The sequence below is a fragment of the Jaculus jaculus genome, chromosome 4, assembly GCF_020740685.1.
Source record: "Jaculus jaculus isolate mJacJac1 chromosome 4, mJacJac1.mat.Y.cur, whole genome shotgun sequence".
NCBI lineage: Eukaryota > Metazoa > Chordata > Mammalia > Rodentia > Dipodidae > Jaculus > Jaculus jaculus.
This window is the reverse complement of record NC_059105.1, coordinates 161,781,396-161,806,658: the sequence shown is the minus strand read 5'-3', so window position 1 is coordinate 161,806,658 and position 25,263 is coordinate 161,781,396. Positions and strand designations below refer to the sequence as shown.

Sequence of the window (25,263 nt, the reverse complement as noted above, 5' to 3'; positions counted from 1 at the left end):
GGAGGAAGTCACAGCTGATGACAACAGAAGCAACCTTGTCTCTCAGTGCCATACATGCACACACACACACACACACCACGCACGCACGCACACCACGCATGCACACACACACACACCACGCACACACGCTCACCACACATATCACGCATGCATGCGCACACACACCATGCACACACATACACACCACACATGCACACACACACACGCCACGCACACACGCTCACCACACACACCACACATGCATGCACACACACACCATGCACACACATACACACCACACATGCACACACACACACAACATGCATGCATGCACACACCACGCACGCGTGGGAGCTCCTTTCACCTTGGCTGCAAGCTAATTAGAGGTGTGCCCCAAGGACCCGCCGTGGTGAGATCACACTCTGATCTCCTGTGGCAGCAGCCTTTTTAAAGTGAGCTTCTTAATTAATCGTGACTTTTGGTGCACGAGGGTAGCATGGTGTCCAGGCTTGCTGGAGAGGGTGCGGGCCCCAAGGAGAAAGGGTCCACCTCTCGCGGAGGGCAGGCTCAGCAGCCCGGGGTGGGCTCTGTCCACTGCCCTCTCATAGACGAGGAGGTTGGTTTGCATGCTGCTCTTAGCAACTTGCAGGGAAGACCTGACCACAGAGGTAAGAGAATCAAGAAGAGAAGACAAACAGGCCATGACTATGCATATTTTATAATCCTGGCACTTGGGAGAGCGAGGCGGGAGAATCATGGTTTGTGAGGCCAGCCTGTGTCTCAAAAAAAAAAAAAAAAAAAAAAAGGCAGGGAGTGGTGGCATACACCTTTAAGCCCAGTACTCGGGAGGCAGAGGTAGGAGGATTGCCGTGAGTTCCAGGCCACCCTGAGACTACATGGTGAGTTTCATGTCAGCCTGGGCTAGAACAAGACCCTACCTTGAAAAACCACAAAACAAAGCAAAACCAAACCAAATAACAACAACAACAACAAAACCCAGCCTCGAGAGTAAGACCCTATCTCAATAAAACAAAAAAAGCCAGGTGTGGTGGCGCACGCCTGTAATCCCAGCACTCGGGAGGCAGAGGTAGGAGGATCGTTGTGAGTTCGAGACCACCCTGAGACTCCATAGTGAATTCCAGGTCAGCCTGGGCTAGAATGAGACCTTACCTTGAAAGAAACAAAAAACCCTCCATGACACCTGCTATGCCCAGAATGTCGTCCCCAGAACAGGCCTGAGAACCAGCAGTCAGCTGGAGGGCCCAGAGACAGGCAGGCGAGGGATGGTCCGGTCTGCATCCCGAGGGCCAGCTCTGCCCCTTACACAAGCACCAGCTCTTTCCCAGCTACGATCTGCCTGGGTCCTGACTGGGTCTCTTTGTGGACTTGTCTCTGTAATCCTTCTGTCACCCTGAGACCTTCCTCTCGTTTCCTCATTTGTCTGGACAGTCCATCTTCTCAATTTCTTCTTCCTCCTCCTCCCTCTTCTTCCCTTCCCCCTTCTTTTCTCCCTCTCCCCTTCCTCCCCTATTCTTCTTCTTCTTTTTTTTTTTTTTGTGAGGTAGGGTCTCACTCTAGCTCAGGCTGACCTGGAATTCACTATGGAGTCTCTGGGTGGCCTCGAACTCACGGCGATCTTGTACCTCTGCCTTCCGAGTGCTGGGATTAAAGGTGTGTGCCACCATGCCTGGCCTGGGCCTAGCAGGGTTTTTTTTTTTTTTTTTGGCTGTCTATGCACCTATGTCCCATAGGGCTTTTCCTCCGGGGACTCAAGGATAGAGCAGATTTGGCCGCTGCATGGCAAACACGGTAGCAAAGCAGCAAGAATAGTGACCTTGTTCCAGGTTTATCATAAGGCTCACGAGCCAGTTCCAGATTGTAAATGGAAAACATTCTGCTGGTTCTAGCCACGTTTCTGGGCTTCCGTGTATGTGTGTGGGGGCGGGGAGGGGGGGGAGTTGGGGGATGTGTCTTTGTGGATGCTACACATCCACATCAAATACAGCATCCAATACAGTGCTGCTCCCTTGCCAGGTGGGAAGAAATCTGGCTTTGAAATAACATCCAGAATGTTCTCTCTCCGGTGGACAGAGAAGGCCAAAACCAAGGATGTGGAGGCAGTCTGGGCCCTGTCCCTGAGTGCTTCCGAAGTGCCCACCACCGTTCCCTCGCAGGAACGTTCACACTCAGGGAACAGTTCCACCACTAAATGGGTACCAACTCAGGGTATGTCCTGGACTGGAAAAAAAAAAAAAATTGGAATGCCATTTACTTAGCGTGGAAACACTGACTAATTCCCCTGGGCCCTGGGCCACCCTCTTCAGGAACACAGCCCTCAAGTTTTCTGCATGCTTGCCTTGAGCCCACACCATGCTTGTCTGGGAGAGGGGCCAGCTCCAGTTCAAGGACAGAAGAAAGCAGAGCTGGGGATGCCTAGGCCACCTTGGCGCAGCAGTGACGCTCGGAGACCCGGCTTCACTCTCTACCACGTCGGCAGCCACATCTGCACGGGCTGGGCCAGGGGAGGGTTGAGATCTCATGAGCACCTGGAGAGCACACTAAGGCCACACAGAATCATGGGCAAAGGGAGGGAGTGCAGAGATGGCTCAGCGGTTAAGGCACTTGCCTGCCAAGCCTAATGATGACCCCTGGTTTGGTTCCTCAGTCCCCACATAAAGCCAGATGCCCAAAGTGGTGCATGCATCTGGAGTTCATTTGCAGTGGCTGGAGGCCTTGGCACGCCCATTCTCTCTGTCTCTCTTCTCTCTCTCTCTACCTCTCTCTTTCTCTCAAATAAATAAATAAGCTGGATGCTATGACACACTTCTTTTTTTTTTTTAAGAATCTTGGACAAGGGTACAGCTCTGTGTAGAGGAAAATATATCACAGACACTAACACCCACTACAATTCAGGGTCTTTGGTTGTTCCCTCTGTGTGGACTACCTTCCTGGTGTGCTTCATGTGGTCAATTTGTGATGAAAACTATAGCTTTTATTCAACATTTTTTTTTTTTCTGACTACTCGAGGTTAGGTTCCTTTGCCCCTACCATCCAATATTCTGACTTACCATCCTACTTTTTCCTTCCTACTCATTTTTTTAAAAAATAATTATTATATTTAGCCAGTGCACGTCTTTAATCCCAGCACTCAGGAGGCAGAGGTACGAGGATCACTTTGAGTTCGAGGCCACCCTGAGACTACATAGTGAATTCCATGTCAGTCTGGGCTAGAGGGAGACCCTGCCTTGGAAAACCAAAAAAAAAAAAAGAAAAAAAAAATCAAAGGACTCATCTCATTTCCTTAGAAGTACGTGCTCAACCATGTTTATTGCTGCTCAATTTATAATAGCTGGGAAATGGAACCAGCCTAGATGTCCCTCAACAGATGAGTGGATAATGAAGATGTGGTACATTTATACAATGGAGTTCTACTCAGCGGTAAAGAAAAATGAAGTTATGAAATTTGCAGAAAAATGGATGGACCTGGAAAGTATTATACTAAGTGAGGTAACCCAGGCCCAGAAAGCCAAGCGCCACATGTTCTCTCTCGTATGTGGATCCTAGCTACAGATGATTGGGCTTCTGCGTGAGAATGAAAATACTTAGTAGCAGAGGCCAGTAAGTTAAAAAGGAGACATAAAGTGAAGAGAAAGGAAGGGAGGAGGGTACTTAATAGGTTGGTATTGTATATATGTAAGTACAATGATTGTGATGGGGAGGTAATATGATGGAGAATGGAATTTCAAATGGGAAAGTGTGGGGGTGGGGAGGGAGGGAATTACCATGGGATATATTTTATAATCATGGAAAATGTTAATAAAAATTAAAAAAATAAATAAATAAACAATAAAAAACATCATATTTATTTGTTTGCAAACAGAGATGATATATAGATAGATAGATAGATAGATAGATAGATAGATAGATAGATACATACATACATACATACATACATACATACATAGATAGCAAGATCAAGATCAAGGCCTCTTGCCAGGACAAACAAACTCTAGATGTAGGCACCACTTTATGCAACTGGCTTTAGGTGGGTACTGGAGAATCAAACCTGTGCCATCAGGCTTTGCAAACAAGCACCTTTAACAGTTGAGCCATCTCTCTATTCCCCTTCCTTCCAGGTTCTTATCACAATTTCACATGCTGACCTTATCAATATCCAGTTACACCACCAGATTCTGAGCTTCATGAGGACAGGAGGGACTATGTCTTTCTTTTGTTGTTGTTTGTTTGTTTTTTTGGTGTTTTGAGGTAGGGTTTCGCTCTAGCCCAGGCTGACCTGGAGTTCACTGTGCAGTCTCAGGGTGGCCTCGAACTCACGGCGATCCTCCTACCTCTGCCTCCCGAGAGCTGGGATTAAAGGCGTGCGCCACCACGCCCGGCCTCAAGAACTATGTTTAGTTCATCAGCATTCATCCCAATGCCCGGCACATGAGAGTAACTCGATCCGCATACACCTGAGGTGGATGAGGGTCACGGGGAGATGTTGAGGTCTTGCTTGCTGCCAAGGAACGTGGGAAAATGGCTGGGAAGGGGAATGTTGGGAGCGAGAGGCTGCGAGCCTTAGGGACACGCTGGGGTAGGGGTCACTCCTGCATGGCTGGGGTGCTGTGCATCACAGGGTGCCTGTCAGGCAGAGGGTGACTTACTTCGGTGAGGAGTCTCTCGGTGGAGTGCTCCTGTCTCAGGTGGCAGCTCTGGTCCTCACCCAACTGGGTGTGGAAGCTCCTGCTGGGGGTATTGAAATATTTGGCCATGTGCCGGATTGTTTGGTTTTCTCCTTCAAATGCCTTCCATTGCTTCAGCTGTTGGTAAGGAGAACACATGTTATTTATTTAATTACACACTCAGAAACACATTCCCTTGCTCTTTCTCATAAATACCAAGGCACTGTCACAGATAAACACAGGCATCAACTACTCTCTCCTCAAAATGTTCTTGGCTCGGCAGGGCTCACAGACAGTGACAGAAAGCTTAGAAAATGTCAAGGTTCCATGTTTTAAAAATGCCCAAAGAGGGCTGGAGAGATGGCTTAGCGGTTAAGCACTTGCCTGTGAAGCCTAAGGACCCCGGTTCGAGGCTCGGTTCCCCGGAGAGATGGCTTAGCAGTTAAGCGCTTGCCTGTGAAGCCTAAGGACCCTGGTTCGAGGCTCGATTCCCCAGGTCCCACGTTAGCCAGATGCACAAGTGGGCACACACGTCTGGAGTTCATTTGCAGTGGCTGGAGGCCCTGGCACGCCCTTTCTCTCTCTCTCTGTCTCTTTCTCTGTCTGTCACTTTCAAATAAATAAATGAAAATTAAAAAAAAAAATGCCCAAAGAATAGGAAGTCAAGAGGATGAGAGAGAATTCTCCCACACTTGCCCATTGCCAAGGTGATCAGAGGAAATATGAGCAGCAGGTCTTCTAGAAGGCACTCGAAAGCCAGAGGTTAGGAGCCTTCCAAACACTCTTTCAGATGTTTCTAGTTGTAGGGAGCTATTCTGATTTTTCACTTGTTGAGGAGTGATGTGTACCCTGCTTTGGAGAACCCCCATCCAGCTGGGTGTGGTGGCTCATGCCTTTAATCCCAGCACTTGGGAGGTAAAGGTAGGAGGATCGCTTTGAGTTCGAGACCAACCTGAGACTACATAGTGTATTCAAAAAAAAAAAAAAATTGAAAACAAGAGAACCTCCATCTTGTTGTGAGTCTTATTTAATTGAATTTAATAATTTATTTACTTGAGAGGTGAGAGAGAATATAGAGAGAGAATGGATGCACCAGGGCCTCCAGCCTGTCAAACAAACTCCAGATGCATGCAACCCCTTGTGCACCTGGCTTACAGGGGTCCTGGAGAATCGAACCTGGATTCTTTGGCTTTGCAGTCAAGCACCTTAACCGCTAAGTCATCTCTGGAGCCCTTGTTGTGGGCCTTCTAATCCAAATCAGTGATTTTCTTTTCTTTTATTTTGAGGTAGGCTCTCGCTCTGGCCCAGCCTGACCTGGAAGTCACTGTGTAGTCTCAGGGTGGCCTCGAGCTCACGGTGATCCTCCTGCCTCTGCCTCCCGGGTGCTGGGATTAAAGGTGTGCACCACCACACCTGTAGGAATGTAACTTTCCTAAGCAACTTGTGACAGATCCACAGTTGTACCCAAGGCTGCCATAACTCTGGTCCTCACACAACGTATAAAGAGACAGACTTTTGTGGTGGGGCTTCTGGGAAGTGGCCTTCAGAGGCAAGGGCCTGCTCACTCCCACAGGGATGGAGCGGACACAGAACATTCCCTAGACGGGTTTGCTCTGGAGCTGCTGTGATATTGTCTATCCGGTGCCAGGGTCACATGACCCAGGGTCATAGCATTGAGGGCTCACCAATCTCAGCTCCCTCAGTGGGACCCTCTCCATGGCTGCTCAACATGGGCATAGTCACCTCTGGCCCTATGTCCATCTGTCCCTAAGCTAAGCAAAGCCGTCCAATACCCTTCTGTGAAGGTCCTTGTTCTTAAAACTTGACCCTTCAGGAATTCTGGGATATTCCTAATGGGTCCGCAGATTACAAAGCACTTTCACCAAAGAATGACACTTGTTTTTTTTTTGATTTTTTTTTGGCTTTTTGAGATAGGGTCTCACTCTAGCTCAGGCTGACCTGAAATTCACTACGGAGTCTCAGGGTGGCCGTGAACTCACAGCGATCCTCCTACCTCCGCCTCCCGAGTGCTGGGATTAAAGGCGTGCGCCACCACGCCCGGCTATGAGTGACACATTCCTGTTTCAGCCTCTGGGTGACGCAGGGTGGCTATGGTAGGCTGAAAACATAGCACCTCTGAGTCCTCATTTGTCCCTGAGTCCCTGAAACCCGTGAATGCTACCTAAGATGGCAAAAGGGACTTTGCCAGGGTGGCTAAATTCAGGATTAGGGGATAGAAAGCCCATTCTGAATAATCTGAGCGGGTTCAACGTCATCACAAGAGCCCTTAGAAGGTCAGAGTCAGAGGAGACGTGAGAACACAAAGGGAGGGAAGGAGGGGTGTCGCACTGCTGATTCAGAAAGCAGAGGAAGGGACGTGGGCTGAAGGAGGCAGGTGACTTTCAGAAGCTGAAAATGACAAGAAAACGGGTTCTCCACAAGTCTACAGGAACGTAGGCCTATGGATACCTTGATTTGAGCCAAAGAGGACTCATTTTAGATGTCTGCCCTCTAGAATTTCAAGATACTTCTATTGATTTCCTTTAAAGTATTTTATTTATTTACTTATTTGGGAGAGTGGGAGGAACAGGCAGAAAGAGAAAAGGCACAGAGAGAAGAAAAGGCATATATAGAGAGAATGGGTGCATCAGGGCCTCTAGTCATTGCAAACGAACTCAGACGCATGCACCACCTTGTGTATCTGGTTTACTTGGGTCTTGAGGAATCGAACTTGGGTCCTTTTAGGCTTCGCAGGCAAGTGACTTAACCACTAAGCCATCTCTCCAGCCCCACATTTCTACTGTTTTTATTTTATTTTATTTTATTTTGGTGTTTAAAAGTAGGATCTCTTGGGCTGGAGAGATGGCTTAGCGGTTAAGTGCTTGCCTGTGAAGCCTAAGGACCCCGGTTCGAGGCTCGATTCCCCAGGACCCACGTTAGCCAGAAGCACCAGGGGGCGCAGGCATCTGGCATTCGTTTGTAGTGCCTGGAAGCCCTGCCGTGCCCATTCTCTCTCTCTCTCTCTCTCGCTCGCTCTCGCTCTCACTCTCAAATAAATAAATAAAAATAAACAAAAAAAATTTTTAAAAATAAATAAAAGTAGGATCTCGGGCTGGAGAGATGGCTTAGCGGTTAAGCGCTTGCCTGTGAAGCCTAAGGATCCCGGTTCGAGGCTTGATTCCCCAGGTCCCACGTTAGCCAGATGCACAAGAGGGCGCAAGCATCTGGAGTTCGTTTGCAGTGGCTGGAGGCCCTGGCATGCCCATTCTCTCTCTTCTCTCCCTATCTGCCTTATTCTCTCTCTGTCACTATCAAATAAATAAAAATAAACAAAAAAAAAAATTAAAAAAAAAGTAGGATCTCACCCTAGCCCAGGCTGACCTAGAATTCACTATGTAGTCTCAGGCTGGCCTCAAACTCATGGCGATCCTCCTACCTCTGCTTCCTGAGTGTTGGGATTAAAGGTGTGCGCCACCACGCCCGGCCTTGTACTGTTTTTAAGTCACTAAATTTAGGGTAATTTGATACAGCAGCAACAGGAGGCTACTACAATGGGATTCTATATAGCAGCTTTAACAGGCCTACACCAGAACTCTCAGCTTACAGGGGTCTCCCCTGGGTTCCATTTGTGCTTCAAGACCACCAGAAACTTGGGGATCCCAAACATATTCCAAGCGCCATCCCTCTGCCTCTGATAATCTGTTATCCCATCTGAATTGCCACTCACTGCTCTTCTGCCCTGTGAACTCTATTCCTACAGGACCGACTTCAACAGTTTGCTGCAAAGGTGTCTCCGATTCCCAGAGAAGCTGCTTTCAAACTTCCCAACCCTTGCTTTTTTTTTTTTGTTTTGTTTTTTGGAGGTACGGTTTCACCCTAGCTCAGGCTGACCTAGGATTCACTATGGAGTCTCAAGGTGGCTGCGAACTCACGGCGATCCTCCTACCTCTGCCTCCCAAGTGCTGGGATTAACACTAGCACGTTTAATTTTTTAAAAAAAAAATATTTTATATTTATTTATTTGAAAGAGGTAGAGGGGTTAGGGAGGATAGCACACGGGGGCCTTCAGCCACTGAAAATGGTGCTCCAGCTGCCACCTTGTACATCTGGCTTATGTGGGTCCTGGCGCCTCCAACCTGGATCCTTTGGCATTAGTAAGCATATGCCTTAACTGTTAAGCCATCTATCCAACCCTGCATTCTAAAGTTCTCTCCAGTAGAAGACTGGAGAGAAGCTCCACCAGACTTGGGGCAGTTGGGGGGTGCTGGGGGGGGGGGCGGTGATGTGCTTCACTGCTTATCCACAGCAGCCAAGAGATGGCAGAAGGGACGTCTCAGGAAATGAGGGAGGCTTGCCTTTCATAAAGCTGTCGGGCCTTGTGGGGCCCAGGTCAGGCAGAGGGGCAACTGGGGCGGGAAGAGCAAAAGTCCTGCCTCGGGACAGGCCTGATCCTAGGAGTGGAGAGATCAGGGATAGGTCACAAAGGTAGGGGCCAGGCGATGGCTGGGGATGACCTCAGGGCTTGGCATAAACACTGGGGCATTTCTTGAGCGCCTGAGTGCAAGCTACTTGGGTCGCTGTCTGGGCCACCCTCTTCCTCCTGCTCTCCAGCGCCGCCTAGAGGCCCTTCGGGGTACCTGCCTCACAGGGAGTCTACTCCCAGAGCCTGAGTCAGAGGGAAAGTCAATTCAGGGTCAAACCTCAGGACTTCTTGAATATTTAAAAAGAAATGCTAGTGAGAATTTACCTTCTAAAACTAAAATGCAATAGATTATAAAATATCTTTCTTTAAATTTTTTTCTCTTTTCCGATGTAGGGTCTTGCTCTAGCCCAGATTGACCTGGAATTCACTATGTAGTCTCAGGGTGGCCTCGAACTCACAGCCTCCCTAGTTCTGGGATTAAAGGTGTGCCCCACCATGCCTACCTTAACTTTTTTTGTTGTTTATTTTTATTTATTTATTTGAGAGTGACAGACAGAGAAAGACAGAAATAGGCAGGCAGAGAGAGGAGAGAGAGAGAGAAACACTGGATGCACCATGGCCTCCAGCCACTGCAAAAGAACTTCAGATGCATGTACCCCCTTTTGCACCTGGCTTACATGGATCCTGGGGAATCGAACCTGGATCCTTTGGCTTTGTAGGCAAGCGCCTTAACCACTAAGCCATCTTTCCAGCTCCCTTGGATATTTTTTAAATTAATTATTTATTTATTTGCAAGCAGAGAGAGATAGAAGAGAGACAGAGAGTGAGTATGGGTACGCCAGAGCCTTTAGCCACAGCAAATGAACTCCATATGCAAGCGCCACTTTGTGCATCTGGCTTTATGTGGATAGTGGGGAATAGAACCCCAGATTCTCAGGATTTTTCAGGCAAGTGCCTTAAATGCTGAACCATTTCTTCAGCCTGCTCAGGTCTTTCTCTCTCTCTTTCTTTCTTTTTTTTTGGGGGGGGGGTTGAGGTAGGGTCTCAGTCTAGCCCAGGCTGACCTGGAATTCGCTATGTAGTCACACGGTGGCCTCGAACTTACGGCGATCCTCCTACCTCTGCCTCCCTAGTGCTGGGACTAAAGGTGTGCGCCACCATGTCTGCTTTTTTTTTTTTTTTAAGATTTTTTTTTTTTTTTTGGTCTCTCAGGTATTTCTGATTAAGTGTCCTACTTAGTCTCCAGCAACAGAGAGCCCTGCTGGAGGAGGTGTGTCCGTGGCAGTGGATCCTGAGTCTAGCCTTCTGTCTGTCTGTTCAGAGCCAGCTAGAGTTCTGGTTGAGGTCTTTGTCCGCTATGGATGCATGGTGAAGTGAGCCGGCTTCCTCCCCTATGATGAAGCTTCCCTGAACTGTGAGCCTCAGATAAACCCTTTCCTATCAGGAGCTGCCTTTGGCTGGATGTTTTGTCCCAGCCACGAGAAGGTAACTGCCACGCTGCGTTTTCTTACTGTCTTCCATTTCTGTCTCCTGTATTTTGCAATGTCCAGCTGCCCATCTGGTAGTGCTTCGACTGAGATTTTAATTGTAACACCACCTCCCGTCCTTATTCTGAATTTCATTATGTAGGCCATCTTTGCAGAGCGTTTTTCTGTGGCCAAAGAGAGGCAATGCTCTTTGACAACCAAGCCAGGTATCTCTACAGATTTCTTCAGAGAAAGGGCATCTTCACCACACCTTCAGATATTTGTTCTCTTTTTGTGACCTGCAGGTTTTCTTCATCATGGATCCTCTCCTCCTGGATTTATAGTCTTACATGGGAAGAGCTAGCTTCCTAGTTTAAGAAATCTAGCAAGGCGTGGTGGCGCACGCCTTTGATCCCGGCACTCCGGAGGCAGAGGTAGGAGGAGCGCTGTGAGTTCGAGGCCACCCTGAGACTACATAGTGAATTCCAGGTTAGCCTGGGCCAGAGTGAGACCCTACCTCCAAAAAAAGAAAAAAGAAAGAAAAATAAAAAGAAATACACTTTCTTGGTCACAAGATGGCTGCCGTCACTCCAAGCATTATATATATTCAAGGCAGGAAGTAGATAGAGGGATATACTAGCAAGACTTACCTTTTTCTCCCTCCATCTTAGGAAAGCAGTAAGTTTCTCAGAAACCTCCAGTGTTCCGAACAGTGTTACAGGGGCACCTCTAGCTATCTGTCTGTCTGTCTGTCTGTCTATCTATGAGGGAGGCTAGCAATGCAAATGCTTAGCTCTGCCAGCCTTTACAGTGGAGGTAGTCAAGGGAGAAAAGAGGTGGCAAAGCGGTTAGCCAGAACGGTGCAGGACATAAGTCCTAGGCTTCCCAAGACGCCCCTGCCTGCTGCCTTTTCTCTTTATCCCAGGGAGGAGAAGCTGTTGTTTTTCAGAGCCTGGCTCCGCTGCATCCCAGACAGAAACTGTCTACTCTCAGTGCCTTCCAATAATCCAGTTCTTACAGCATTAGAATTCAGCACCAGTTCCTCCAGTCTCCGGCAGAGAGGCCACACCCATCCTTAAACTCTACACTGCTGTGGCAGATTTTCCCTTTATTTGGTTTTTCTTAAAATATTTTTAAAAATTTTATTTATTTGTTTGCAAGGAGAAAGAGAGAGATAGAAGAGAGGCAGACAGTGAGAGAATGGGCGCACCAGGTCCTCTAGCCACTGCAAATGAACTCCAGATGCATGTGCCCCTTGTGCATCTGGCTTACGTGGGTCCTAGAGAATCGAATCTGGGTCTCTTGGCTTTGCAGGCAAGCGCCTTAACTGCTAAGCCATTTCTCCAGCCCTGTTTTTGATTTTTTTTTTTTTTTTTTTTGAGGTAGGGTCTCGCTCTAGCCCAGGCTGACCTGGAATTCATTATGTAGTCTCAGGGTGGCCTCAAACTCTCGGCGATCTTCCTACCTCTGCCTCCCGAGTGCTGGGATTAAAGGCGTGCGCCACCACACCCGGTCATATTTTCTTATTTTGATGAATGTTTTGTTGAGAATCAGTGAACCAGAAGAGTGAAGGGTCTTCTGTCCACCAACCATGATGGCTCAAAGTTGATTGTCAACCTCTATGAGAAACACAGGAATGAGCCAGTAGCTAATAGTCACAGGAAGTTGCAGTGGGGGTCAGAATGGAGGTCCTGAAGGAGAGGTGGGAGGAGAAAGACCTGAGGGAAGGGCACAGGGAGGTATGCAGGAGGGAAAGAGAAAGTGGAGCTGGAGAGATGGCTTAGCGGTTAATCGCTTGCCTGTGAAGCCTAAGGACCCCGGTTTGAGGCTGGATTCCCCAGGATCCACATTAGCCAGATGCACAAGGGGGCACACGCGTCTGGAGTTCGTTTGCAGTGGCCGGAGACCCTGGCGTGCCCATTGTCTCTCTCTCCCTCTCTGCCTCTTTCTCGCTCTGTCTGTTGCTCTCAAATAAATAAATAAACAAACAAAATTTTAAAAAAAGAAAACTTAAAGAAAATTAAATTAAGTTATATATATATATATATATATATATATATGTATATATATATATACAGAGAGAGAGAGGACAAATATTTTGGCTGTCTTTTTGAAACAGGACCTCAGGTAGATCATAATTCTCCTGCTTCTGCCTCCAAGTGTGGGGATTATAGGTGTGCATTACCACACCTAGCTAGGAAAAGTCTTTCATGTCGTAAAGCTCTACATATGCGTTCCTCTGCGCAAGTGTGATTTCAAATTGCAAAGAAAGGAAGCCCCCGCCCCTTCCCCCAGATTCCTGAAAGAAGTCCTCCTATAGCCTTGGAAGAGGGTGGCAGAGTGGAGGCCGGCCAAGAAGCGGGTGTGCGAGGCCCCCTAAAGGAACAGGCCCCCCACCTCTGGCCTGCTGACTGGGGAGCAGGGCCGAACTCCCCCAGGCACTGAGGAGAGACGGAGGGGACCCCCCCACCCTTCCTCCCGACTCTCTGATAACAGCATGGGAGGGTGCCCAGCAGAATGAAGAGGCCGGGCCGAGCCCACCCTTGGGCGCACCTGGGGAAGGAAGACGTAGCAGTTGACGGTGGTTGTGCAGATGAAGATGCCGCCGGACGTGAGTCCAAAGACCAGGTTGGGCCAGGAGGGCAAGTATCTGGTGACGACGAAAAGCAGCCCGGCAGCAAGCAGCAGGAGGTTGACGCCCACCATGATGGTCAGGGACTGGTTCACAGGGGGGGAGCTGACGTGCTCTGTGAGCCCGGCCAGGTAGGCACCGTACAGCAGCAGCAGCCCCTGCGGGCCGAGAGGAACACAGGCTCTGAGAACCAGGACCAACGTCTTCACCACCTTCCGCTCCGAAACTCCACTCTCTATCATATCCCCTCCCCCCTCAATCAGTCCCTCTTTTATTTTGATGTCGTGATCTTTTCCTCCTATGATGATGGTCTTGTGTAGATAGTGTCAGGCACTGCGAGGTCATGGGTATCCAGGCCATTTTGTGTCTGGGGGGAGCACCTTGTAAGGAGTCCTACCCTTCCTTTGGCTCTTGCATTCTTTCTGCCACCTCTTCCGCAATGGACCCTGAACCTCGGAAGGTGTGATAGAGATGTTTCAAAGCTGTGCACGCCTCTGTCACTTCTTTTCACCCCCATTAATCTGTTCTTCGAGGCAGGGTCTCGCTCTAGCCCAGGCTGACCTGGAATTCACTATGTAGTCTCAGGCTGGCCTCAAACTCATGGTGATCCTCTTACCTCCGCCTCCCAAGTGCTGGGATTAAAGGTGTGCACCACTACGCCTGCCTTAATTAAATACATATATTTAATTAATTAAATTAATTAATTAGATAATATATATGTGTGTGTATATATATATCTATCTATATCTATCTATCTATCTATCTATCTATCTATCTATCTATCTATCTATCTATCTATATGTATGTATGTATATTTGAGAAAGAGAGAGATGGAATGGGTGTGCCAGGGCCTCTAGCCACTGCAAACAAACTCCAGATGCATGTGCCACCTTGAATAACTGGCTTATGTGGGTACTGGGGAATCGAACCTGGATCCATCAGCCTTTGCAGGCAAGCGCCTTAACCACTAAATTATCTCTCCAGCCTCCCATTTTAAAACATTTATTTATTTGCTTATTTATTTTTTGCTTTTTTTGAGGTAGGGACTCCCTCTAGCCCAAGCTGACCTGGCACTCAGTCTATAGTCCCAGCGTGACCTCGAACTCACGGCAATCCTCCTACCTCTGCCTCCCGAGTGCTGGGATTAAAGGCGTGCACCACCATGCCGGGCCTGAGGGAGATTCTTATACCTACTTAATAAATATCACTTTGCTTTCCTGCACTGACAGTGAGTCTATCAGAAGCCAGAGAGTCAGCCATCCGAGCTCCTCTAGGGCAAAGCATGGGGCACATTTAGGTAGGTGTGAAGGAGCCCTCAGAAGGGCTGCAGGGCCAAGCAGGGCAGGGGGTCCAAGCTGGTGCTGGGCTGGCAGTGAGGGCTTTTACCGGATGGCATAGGCTTCTGTGTTCATCGTGGTTCACGCTGCATGAGGCCGAGGGGAACGCGGAAGCTGAAAGCGCCCTCCTCCACTGTGCTTGTCCAGTCGTATGCCATAGCAGGGCAGTGCCAGGGGAAAGCGGGGGGGGAGCTTTCCTTTTTCTTTTTCTTTTCAGTGCGCTCAAAGGCACCATCTGCTTGCCAAGCTCTGCACCTGCAAGGCTGTATCTGCCCAGAAGGGACGCCGTTCTCTATGTGACACAAAGGGACCTCCTAGGTGGCTTGGCTCTGGGCGGTGGGGGAGATGAGGGACAGAGAAAGGAGAACAAAGGCAGGCTGGGACCTCCGCAGGAGTGTGGGGCACATGCCTCATCTGTACTTCCCATCCCCCCGCTTTGTGGCATTCCCAGCCGCCACCACGAGGCACAGAGGGCCCTGTTCCTTCCTCTTTTTACAAACACAAATCTGTTCTCACTTGTACCAGGGAGAAAATGAGCGTCACTGTGTTGCTTTTCCCAGAGGGAGCTGCTCGCTCGCAGAAGTCAGGGCTTTGATCAGTGATGGGCAGCAGGGCCTGGGGCCCTAGCTGTTGGTCAAGAGCCTGCCTAGCATGCCACGCGCCCTGGGCTCAACCTCCGGCAGTGCATAAAACTGACTGTGGTGGCGCTGCTGAGCACCTTTAATCCCAGCCCTCAGGAGGCGGAGGCAGGAGGATCACGAGTTCAAGGTCATCCTCAGCTACACAGTGAGGCCAGCCCAGATGACAGGAGACTTGTCACATCCACGGCAATGTCATGGTTCTAGCATTCAGGGAACCCAGGCTGGTAGGGAAATTCGAGGCAAGCAAGCAGAGGCCCCTGTTTATAACCAGAGTGTGACGATGTCATGAACGATGTCACAGCATGGTGACCGTGTTCAGGACACTGAGGACAGTCAGGCCAGGTAGCAACAGGACATCGTCGAGTGACCCTGCCCCCAAAGTCACATGACCTGGTTAGCTCCACCTGCAGGGACATCTTGGGGATGATTTTGTGGTTGTTGTTGGTTTTCCAAGGCAGGGTCTCGCTCTAGTCCAGGCTGACTGGGAATTCACCGCAGGGTGGCCTCAAACTCATGGCGATCCTCCTATCTCTGCCTCCCAAGTGCTGGGATTAAAGGCCTGCGCCACCATGCCTGGCTTTAGGGGTGTTTGAAGCAATGTGATGGTATGAGAAGGAACCTACGAGGTGGAGATGCCTCTGGGAGCTTCTAATGGAGGCAGAGGGCCCAAAACGATCACCCTGAGTCTTCACTGAGTAGTGGACATGAGTCAGAGCCAGCCCACCCTGACTCTGGAGTAACTGATTCTATGGGTGGCACACAGCTATTGGAGCATTAGAGTTAATGGTTTTTAATCAAAATTGAACAAAACTAGTTTTGTGATTTTTTTTTCAAGGTAGGGTTTCACCCTAGTCCAGGCTAACCTGGAATTCACTGTGTAGTCTCAGGGTGGTCACGAACTCATGGCGAGCCTCCTACTCTGCCTCCCGAATTCTAGGATTAAAGGCGTGCACCAACCATGTCCAGCTAATTCTGTGATTTTGAAATACACATGATTCAAAGAAAATGTTTAATTCCATTAAAAGTCTTGCAAAATAGGTGTGAATAAAGTCTGCACCCATGACTACTGTCTGAGGGAGTCACACCTCACCCTTGAAGGTCATTTGCCTTCACTGCCAAGGGTGACATAAGAGGAACAGTTGAAAGGCTCAGACTGAGAGGGAGTCAGGAAGCTTTGTCAGGCAGTTAGGGTGACTGGGCCCCCAGAAGTAAAAAGACAGGAAGGTCTGCACTTGCTAGAGATCAAAGGATGATCTCACTTCTTATCTCTTTCCTAGTTCCCTAGGCCTTTTTTTTTTTTCCATACCTGAGCCCCACCCTGGGAGAAAGTTACTTTTCTAGAATTCTGACATTGTGGTTGGTCAAGCTTAGACCCCAGAATCTGGAGTCATGGCTGGCCTCTTCCTGAGACAGCCTCTAGCCCAGACCAATCACTGTCCCTCTGTCTCACCTGAGTCTAAAGGTAGGGCCCAACCCCGTAAGATTATAAATACACTTGAGGGTTAGAGAGAGGGCTTAGCAGTTAAGGCACTTGCCTGGGAAACCTAAGGATCCAGGTTGGATTCCCCAGGACCTGCGTAAGCCAGATGCGCAAGGTGGCGCATGCGTCTGGAGTTTGTTTGCAATGGCTGGAGGCCCTGGTGCGGCCCATTTTCTCCCTCTCACTAGCTCTTACTTTCCACACCGGGTCTTTCTTTACCTTCTCCTCCTGGCAGGAGTTCTTTCAACTTTCTTTTCTGTCCTTTCTATGGTTTTTCCAGGCCCTTCACATGGGCTCTCAACCCACGTGGGCATCCTTCCCTTGGTTCTGTACTTCTCTAAACAAATAGGATAACTTAATAATTATCCTTCTCAGTCTTCTTTTACTCGATTCTTTGTTTAAAATTAGACACTAACCTAGGCTTTGGGATTCAAGAACTTTCCTGAAACACTACCACCCTGTTACAAGATTGGTGGGGAATGGGGGGGGGGGGTCCTACAACTTCCTATGGAGATCAGGGCTGTGCTCGGGGAACTCCTCCCTGGCAGGGCCCATGGGCATCTGGCGCAGTAGTTGTGTGATGCCCAGCTACATTCCCAACCCCCTTAAAGCGGAGATGGGAGCGTAGAGAAGGCTGATGAGGAAATACATGAAAGTCGTTCACAGAGAATGCTGATGAGGGGCCGTGGCTGGGAAGGACAAGGCTTGCTATGGGCCCCCAGGAACTGGGAGAGGTTGTGGGTGCTGCAGACCTGTGTTGGGGGTGGGGGAATACAGAAGAACAAGGGTAATGAGATCTGACAGACTTGAGCTCTTGCTTTGGGGCAGGTGTGGCTGAAAATGCTCAAACACATAACTCCTTAGCAAGTCAGACGAGTATATAGGTGATGGGCAGGGCAGGGGCTCTGAGAGGTTAGGGGAGGTCAACGTCAGCGAGGAAGGGGTCAGACCAGGGTTCGGAGTCACCCTGTCACGTTCTGCAGCTCATTTCCTGACCCTGTGATATGAGAGAGATCCATTTCCCGAAGTCTTCATTAAAAACAAGGGAAGTTCTAAGCCAGGCGGAATGGCTCAAACCTATCATTCCGGCCCTTGGGAGGATCGCCGTGAGTTCGAGGCCACCCTGAGACTCCATAGTGAATTCCAGGTCAGCCTGGGCTAGAGTGAGACCCTACCTCAAAAAGGCCAAGAAAAGAAAATATGTATATTAAGTAGACAATATACATATATATTTCTATCAAAGTAATATATATATTATAATAATATATATAATATAATAATATATAATATATAATAATAATATATATAGTTTAATATAATATAATATAATAATATATATATAGTTAAAAAGCAACACTTCTCTGCCTCAGTCTGCCCATTCCTCAAAAACAACCTCTAAGCCTGTCCTAGTGGTAGGGTGAGTAATGTTGGCCCCAAAGATGACCTACTGCTAAGAAACTCCTCCTCTTCCTCCAGCAGTCGCCCAGGCCTCTCAGGCTTGGTAGCCAATGGCAGCCCAGGTCAGGAGCAGTTCCCATCACGGAGGCAGGCTGGCCCTCTACCCAGAGCCAGTCCTCTGCCTCTCCAGAGTGCAAACCGCCTTAGAGAAAACCACGCTCTGTTCTGAGCCTCCCTGTCCCTCTTGTGCCTTGTACAAGTGTCTTGTACCTCTGCTGCTTTCCCATCTAATACAGACACTGGAGCCTCATGATGGGAGATGGGGCGATATTGGCAAATACTTCAAGGCGGCCGGAACCCCCCTTAAAGGACACACGGATGCTGCTGTCTGTCTCAGAGTCAGACCTGCCTCTCTCCAGAGTCACTATCCAGAGTCATGTGAGTGAGGGGCAGCAGGATGCTTGACCCTGACCCTGAATAAAGACAGAGGCATAGTGACTTAGGACAATTAGTTAAGCTGGATAGAACTTTATTTTTCCCTCCCTCCCTCCCTCCTCCTCCCTCCCTCCCTCCCTCCCTCCCTTCCTTCCTTCTTTCCTCCCTCCCTCCCTCCTTCCCTCCCTCCCTCTCTCTCTCTCTTTCTTTCTTTCTCACTCTAGCCCATGTTGACCTGGAAGTTACTATGGAGTCTCATGGTGGCCTCGAACTCACAGCAATCCTCCTACCTCTGCCTCCCAAGTGCTGGGATTAAAGGCGTGCACCACCACACCTGGCTAATACTTCTTTTCTCTACAGCTTCCCTGCAAGAGGAATTTAGATAAAGGAAAAAAAATGAGCCAGGCGTGGTGGCGCACGCCTTTAATCCCAGCACTTGGGAGGCAGAGGTAGGAGGATTGCTGTGAGTTCAAGGCTAGCCTGGGAATACAGAGTGAGTTCCAGGCCAGCCTGGGCTATGGTGAAACACTGCCTCAAAAATTAAAAAAGCAGCAGAAAGAAGAGGTATTGCCGAATCAATTTGAAAACCAGACCATGAAGCCAGGGGTGATGGAACATTCCTGTAATCCCAGTACTTGGGAGGCTGAGGCAGCAGAACTGCCTCAGGTCCAAGGGTAGCATAAGTCATGAGGTAGCAAGTCCTTGTCTTTAAACAAAATGCCCATAGGGACTGGAGAGTTAAGCGCTTGCCTGTGAAGCCTAAGGACCCCGGTTCGAGGCTTGTTTCCCCAGGACCCATGTTAGCCAGATGCACAAGGGGGCGCATGCGTTTGGAATTTGTTTGCAATGGCTGATAGCCCTGGCATGCCCATTCTCTCTCTATCTCTCTCTGCCTCTTTCTCTCTGTCGCTCTCAAATAAATAAATAAAAATAAACAAAAAATTTTAAAAAATGCCCATAAGCCGTGAGTTCAAGGCCACCCTGAGACTACATAGTGAATTCCAGGTCAGCCTGGGCTAGAGTGAGACCCTACCTCAAAAAAACAAGAAAACAAACAAAAAACCCCAATGTTCATAATGACAACAACCTTATTAATGAACAGTCCTCTTATTTCCCTTTTATTAACCATTTTGTTGGTGACAGGCTGTTTCCCCAGGAGATACCAACCTTGCAGCCCAACACCAGAGCAATCCAGACATCGGAGTACCGTGAAGCACAGAAGTGTGTGTTGGTCAACGAACAGGACACGTCTCTTCCTGTCACCTAGGAGGGACACAGGGTTAGGACCGAGGGTCCCCACATTTACCAGGATCACAAAGCAGATGTCTGTGGAATTCTTGGAGTGTGAACCCCTTTATGGCACCTAATCTCCCTGCCAGTAAGTAGAAATGGAAGAATGGCCGGGCACGGTGGTGCACGCCTTTAATCCCAGCACTCGGGAGGCAGAGGTAGGAGGATCGCCATGAGTTCGAGGCCAGCCTGAGACTACAGAGTGAATTCCAGGTCAGCCTGGGCTAGAGTGAAACCCTGCCTCAGAAAACAAAACAACAACAAAAAATAAAACAAAGCAAAACAAAAACTGAAAAAATGGAAGGATGTGTAGATGACTCCACTTGAACCTAAGTGAGTGTAATTGGGAGCTGGTGGGAAAGGTGAAGGTGGGCGGGCTCATGGATGCTCCATGGCAACAGGGTGAACCCTCACCCCTCCTTTGGCCTGTGTTTTGCTAGCACAGTAATTTTTTCCCATCATGGGCCATTATTTATAAAGAGCAGAATTCTTTTTTTTTAATTTTAAAACCCCAACAGTCAAGTGGGGGATATCATTTTTTTTTTAACTTTTTATTTATTTATTTGAGAGCGACAGACACAGAGAGAAAGACAGATAGAGGGAGAGAGAGAGAATGGGCGCGCCAGGGCTTCCAGCCTCTGCAAACAAACCCCAGACGCGTGCGCCCCCTTGTGCATCTGGCTAACGTGGGTCCTGGGGAGTCGAGCCTCGAACTGGGGTCCTTAGGCTTCACAGGCAAGCGCTTAACCGCTAAGCCACCTCTCCAGCCCCAGAATTCTTTTTTTTTTAAGGTTTTTTTTTTTTTTTTTTTTTTAAGTAGGGTCTTGGCTCCAGCCCAGACTGACCTGGAATTTACTATGGTGTCTCAGGCTGGCCTCAAACTCACAGTGATCCTCCTGCCTCTGCCTCCCTAGTGCTGGGATGAAAGGCGTGCGTCACCACGCTCGGCAAGAGAGCAGAATTCTCACACGTCGTCTCTGGTAATGTCATGATCCTGCTGTGGTCCTCAGACCTTCACCTGAATTGTTTCTCCTAACTGTCATCACCTTCCAGTGAGATTCATAGTATCGTCATCTCTACCTTACCTTCCTGTCTGGGAAAGAGACTGAGAGGGGCTGATAGCAGTCTTCCTACGGACACATAGCCCATGAGCCTGGTGGAGCTGAGACCTGAAGCAGCTTGACTGATTTCAAAGACCACGTCAAGGGCTGGAGAGACGGCTTAGTGGTTAAGCGCTTGCCTGTGAAGCCTAAGGACCCTGGTTCGAGGCTCGGTTCCCCAGGTCCCACGTTAGCCAGATGCACAAGGGGGCGCACGCGTCTGGAGTTCGTTTGCAGAGGCTGGAAGCCCTGGCGCGCCCATTCTCTCTCTCTCCCTCTACCTGTCTTTCTCTCTGTGTCTGTCGCTCTCAAATAAATAAATTAATTTAAAAAAAATAAAAGACCACGTCAAAATATTACCCTCCCTCTCAACTGTCAAGGGAAAGCAGTTCTCCATGGCTGGACATTTCCTCGCATCATTAATCATGTGGAAGCAGAAAGACCTGTCAGACATATTCCAGTGTGTTGGCATCTCAGGGGATGCCCATGACAAGATCCAGGGGCACAAGGAGCGGACAAAGGGCAGGGTACTCATGGTGGCATCTGCTCCTCGCCCTCCTTCTTGATGACAGGTGGCCACTCAGTGGATGCTGCTATGAGAACGACCCTACGTACCAGAGAGGCTAACCAAGATCAGGAATGGGGTTCTCCAGGGATAGGACCCTCACCGTCATGCTGACCCCGAGGATCTGGAGGCACTGGATGGGATCAGTCAACACCCAGGTCACAAGCAGGATCACATCGGCCACCACCAGGGCAGCCACCAACCCCAGCAACTGCAGGTCTTTAATAATCTGCAAAAGAGGCAAGGTTAAAACATCCCCTTGGGGCTGGAGAGGTAGCTTAGCGGTGAAGGTGCTTGCCCGTGAAACCTAAGAACTCATGTTCGAATCTCCAGGTCCCATGTATGCCAGACGCACAGTGATGCAAGCGTGCAATGTCACACATAGGCACAAGGGGGCGCACACGTCTGGGGTTCGTTTGCAGTGGCTGAAGGCCCTGGTGTGCCCATTCTCTCTCTCAAATAAATTAAAAAAATAATCCCCTTGCTGGCTGTATGACCCAGGCACTAGATTTTGTCATGTGCTCTGATCTAGGGACAGCCCTCACAGGCTACTTCAAAAGCAGCCAACAGAGAGAAAACACACCAAACAGTGACACAATACTTGCCATTATTACCACCATTCAGCATTTCTATTTGCTTAACTTTTCATACGCTACCTTTTCTGATATGGAAGTCAAGGGGGCCTCATCATGTACTATTATTTCTGGGTGTGTTTCTATAAGCATGTGGAGAAATGTGGAGGCTTTATCATAAGACTTAGCCATTATCTTAAAGCATGAGATTGAGAGATGGGGATGAATACAAGAGAAATTACTAAACATCTTCTTTCTAAATATGAACAATTTGATGGAATGTGAAGAAAATGTTACTTTAACTATATTTTTATTTAGGGCCAGGGAATTGGCTCAGTGGTTAAAGGCCCTTGCTTGCAAAGCCTGATGAGCTGAGTTTAATTCTACAGTACCTATGTAGAGCCACACACATGTAAAACTTTGTGTGTCTGGAGTTCGTTTGCAATGGCAGGAGATCCTGGTGCACCAATTATCTCTATCCCTGTCTCTTTGTTTCTTTCTTTCTTTCTTTCTTTTTTTTTGGTTTTTTGAGGTAGGGTCTCACTCTAGCCCAGGCTGACCTGGAATTCACTATGGAGTCTCAGGGTGGCCTCGAACTCACGGTGATCCTCCTACCTCTGCCTCCCAAGTGCTGGGATTAAAGGTGTGCGCCACCACGCCCGGCTTCTTTGTTTCTTTTTAAATAAATTAAGTATTAATATTAATATTAAAAAATATAAAAAGATTTAGTTCACTTGAGAGAAGGGAGAGAGAGAAAGAGATAGAGAGAATGAAAATGAATGGGTGGGCCAGGGTCTCTTGCCACTGCAAACAAACTCCAGACACATGTACCACTTTGTGCATCTGGCTTTATATGGGTCCTGGGGAACTGAACCGGGGCCAGGTTTTTGCAAGCAAATGGCTTTAACCACGGAACCATCTTCCTAGCCCCCTAAAATGTTACATTTATGACCATAAAAATTAAGAAAGGGTGTGTGTTGCAACAAGATGAAATGCTAAACAACAAATACACATTATGATGAAGGCTCAGGTGAGGAATACTGTACAACATTCATGGATTGGGGCATAAATATGGATCTGAAGGCATGGAGTCCTATGAGAAAGATAAGAGAAAGATAAATCCATTATCTGATCAAGCCCACTCAAAGGAAACACTTCAAAGCAACCCGTGAAAAAAGCCACACTAGGTGCAGAGGAGGAAAAGTCAAGAAGACATCAGAACTCCCACCAACCAGTGAAAAAAGACACATATTTATAAATCTGATAAAATATGTGACAGACCTATCTTGAAAAATACAAAAAAATGTTGCTGAAATAAAAAGACTCTAAATAAATGAAAAATATACTGTGCTCATGAATCAAAAGACAACATTGTTATGAAATAAATTCTCAACAATTTATGTCTATAGATTTAGCACAATTCCAATCATAACCCCAGCAGGATTTCTGTGCAGACTAACAAACCAATTCAAAAGCTCCCATGAAAACTCAAAATACCCAGATCAGCCAAAACAACACTGAAAGAAAAGAAAATAGTCGGAGAACTAACACAGCCCAGTTTTAGGGTATAATATAATACTATGGAGATCAAGGTAATACAGTGCTGGTGTCAAGAAAATCGAAACCCACAGCAGTGAGACAGGCTGGAGTGTCAAGAAGAGAATTCCTCAACTATGGAGGCTGGCTTCTAATAACGAAGCAAAAATAGTGCAGAAAGAACAACCTTTTCCGGCTGGAGAGATGGCTTAGTGGTTAAGCGCTTGCCTGTGAAGCCTAAGGACCCCGGTTCGAGGCTCGGTTCCCCAGGTCCCACGTTAGCCAGATGCACAAGGGGGCGCACGCGTCTGGAGTTCGTTTGCAGAGGCTGGAAGCCCTGGCGCGCCCATTCTCTCTCTCTCCCTCTATCTGTCTTTCTCTCTGTGTCTGTCGCTCTCAAATAAATAAATAAAAATTAAAAAAAAAAAAGAACAACCTTTTCAACAAATGGTGCCAAAATCATTGGTACCATTCATATAAAAAAAAAAAAGAAAGAAAGAAGTCAATAATTAAAAACCAAAACAAGCCGGGCGTGGTGGCGCATGCCTTTAATCCCAGCACTCGGGAGGCAGAGGTAGGAGGATCACTGTGAGCTGGAGGCCACCCTGAGACTACATAGTGAATTCCAGGTCAGCCAGAGCTAGAGTGAGACTCTACCTCGAAAAACAAAAACAACAACAAAAAACAAACAAACAAACCAAAAAAAAAAAGTAAAAGCTGAGGGTGATTCACTCCCAGCACTCGGGAGGCAGAGGTAGGAAGAGAGCTGTGAGTTCTAGCCCACCTTGGGACTACAGAGTGAGTTCCAAGTCAACCTGGGTACAGTGAGACCCTACCTTGAAAAAATAAAAACCAAATCAAACAAACAAAAAAAATCTAAGTTACAAAAATAGGTGATTGTGCCGGGCTTGGTGGTGCATGCCTTTCCCAGCACTCGGGAGGCAGAGGTAGGAGGATCGCCGTGAGTTCAAGGCCACCCTGAGACTACGTAGTGAATTCCAGGTCATCCTGGGCTAGAGTGAGACCCTACCTTGAAAACACACACACACACACACACACACACACACACACACACACACACACAAATTTCCTTATTTGCATGCAGAGAGAGAGAGAGAAAGAGAGAAACAGAATGAATATGGGCATTCCAGGGCCTCAGCCATTGCAATCAGACTCTAGACACGTGCACCACTTTGTGCGAACGGGTGACCTGTGTGCTTGCGTCACCTTGTGCACCTGGCTTATGGTGGGATCTGGAGAGTCGAACATGGTTCCTTAGGCTTTGCAGACAAGTGCCTTAACTGCTAAACCGTATCTCCAGCCCAGTTGTTCTTTTGAGCAATCTTTTGCATTTACACACAACCAAGTTTTTTTTTTTTTTTGTGTGTGTGTGTGTTTTAATTTTTTTTGTTCATTTTTTATTAATTTATTTGAGACTGACAGAGAGAGAGAAAGAGACAGAGAGAGATTGAGAAAGGGTGCGCCAGGGCTTCCAGCCACTGCAAACGAACTCCAGACGCGTGCACCCCCTTGTGCATCTGGCTAACATGGGACCTGGGGAACCGAGCCTCGAACCGGGGTCCTTAAGCTTCACAGGCAAGCGCTTAACTGCTAAGCCATCTCTCCAGCCCGTGTGTGTGTTTTTAAGGTAGGATCTCACTCTAGTCCAGCTAACCTGGAATTCACTATGTAGTCTCAGGGTGGCCTCAAACTCACAGTGATCCTCC

At 48.2% G+C, this 25,263-nt stretch overlaps 1 protein-coding gene across 5 annotated transcripts in view; it reads right to left on the bottom strand.

Annotated features, from left to right (window-relative positions):
• The window catches only part of Gpr156 (G protein-coupled receptor 156), a 119,399-nt gene that overhangs the window by 5,062 nt on the left and 89,074 nt on the right, over positions 1–25,263 (bottom strand). For 4 of the 5 annotated variants that reach the window (XM_045148348.1, XM_045148345.1, XM_045148346.1 and 1 more), the window contains exons 6-9: positions 21,532–21,657; positions 19,641–19,736; positions 13,104–13,340; positions 4,644–4,799 (exon numbers count right to left, since the gene is read on the bottom strand). In XM_045148348.1, the coding sequence (XP_045004283.1) occupies positions 4,644–4,799; positions 13,104–13,340; positions 19,641–19,736; positions 21,532–21,657 (615 nt within the window). The remainder of the gene's footprint in view (positions 1–4,643; positions 4,800–13,103; positions 13,341–19,640; positions 19,737–21,531; positions 21,658–25,263) is intronic. The other variant, XM_045148349.1, reaches the window with a different exon arrangement.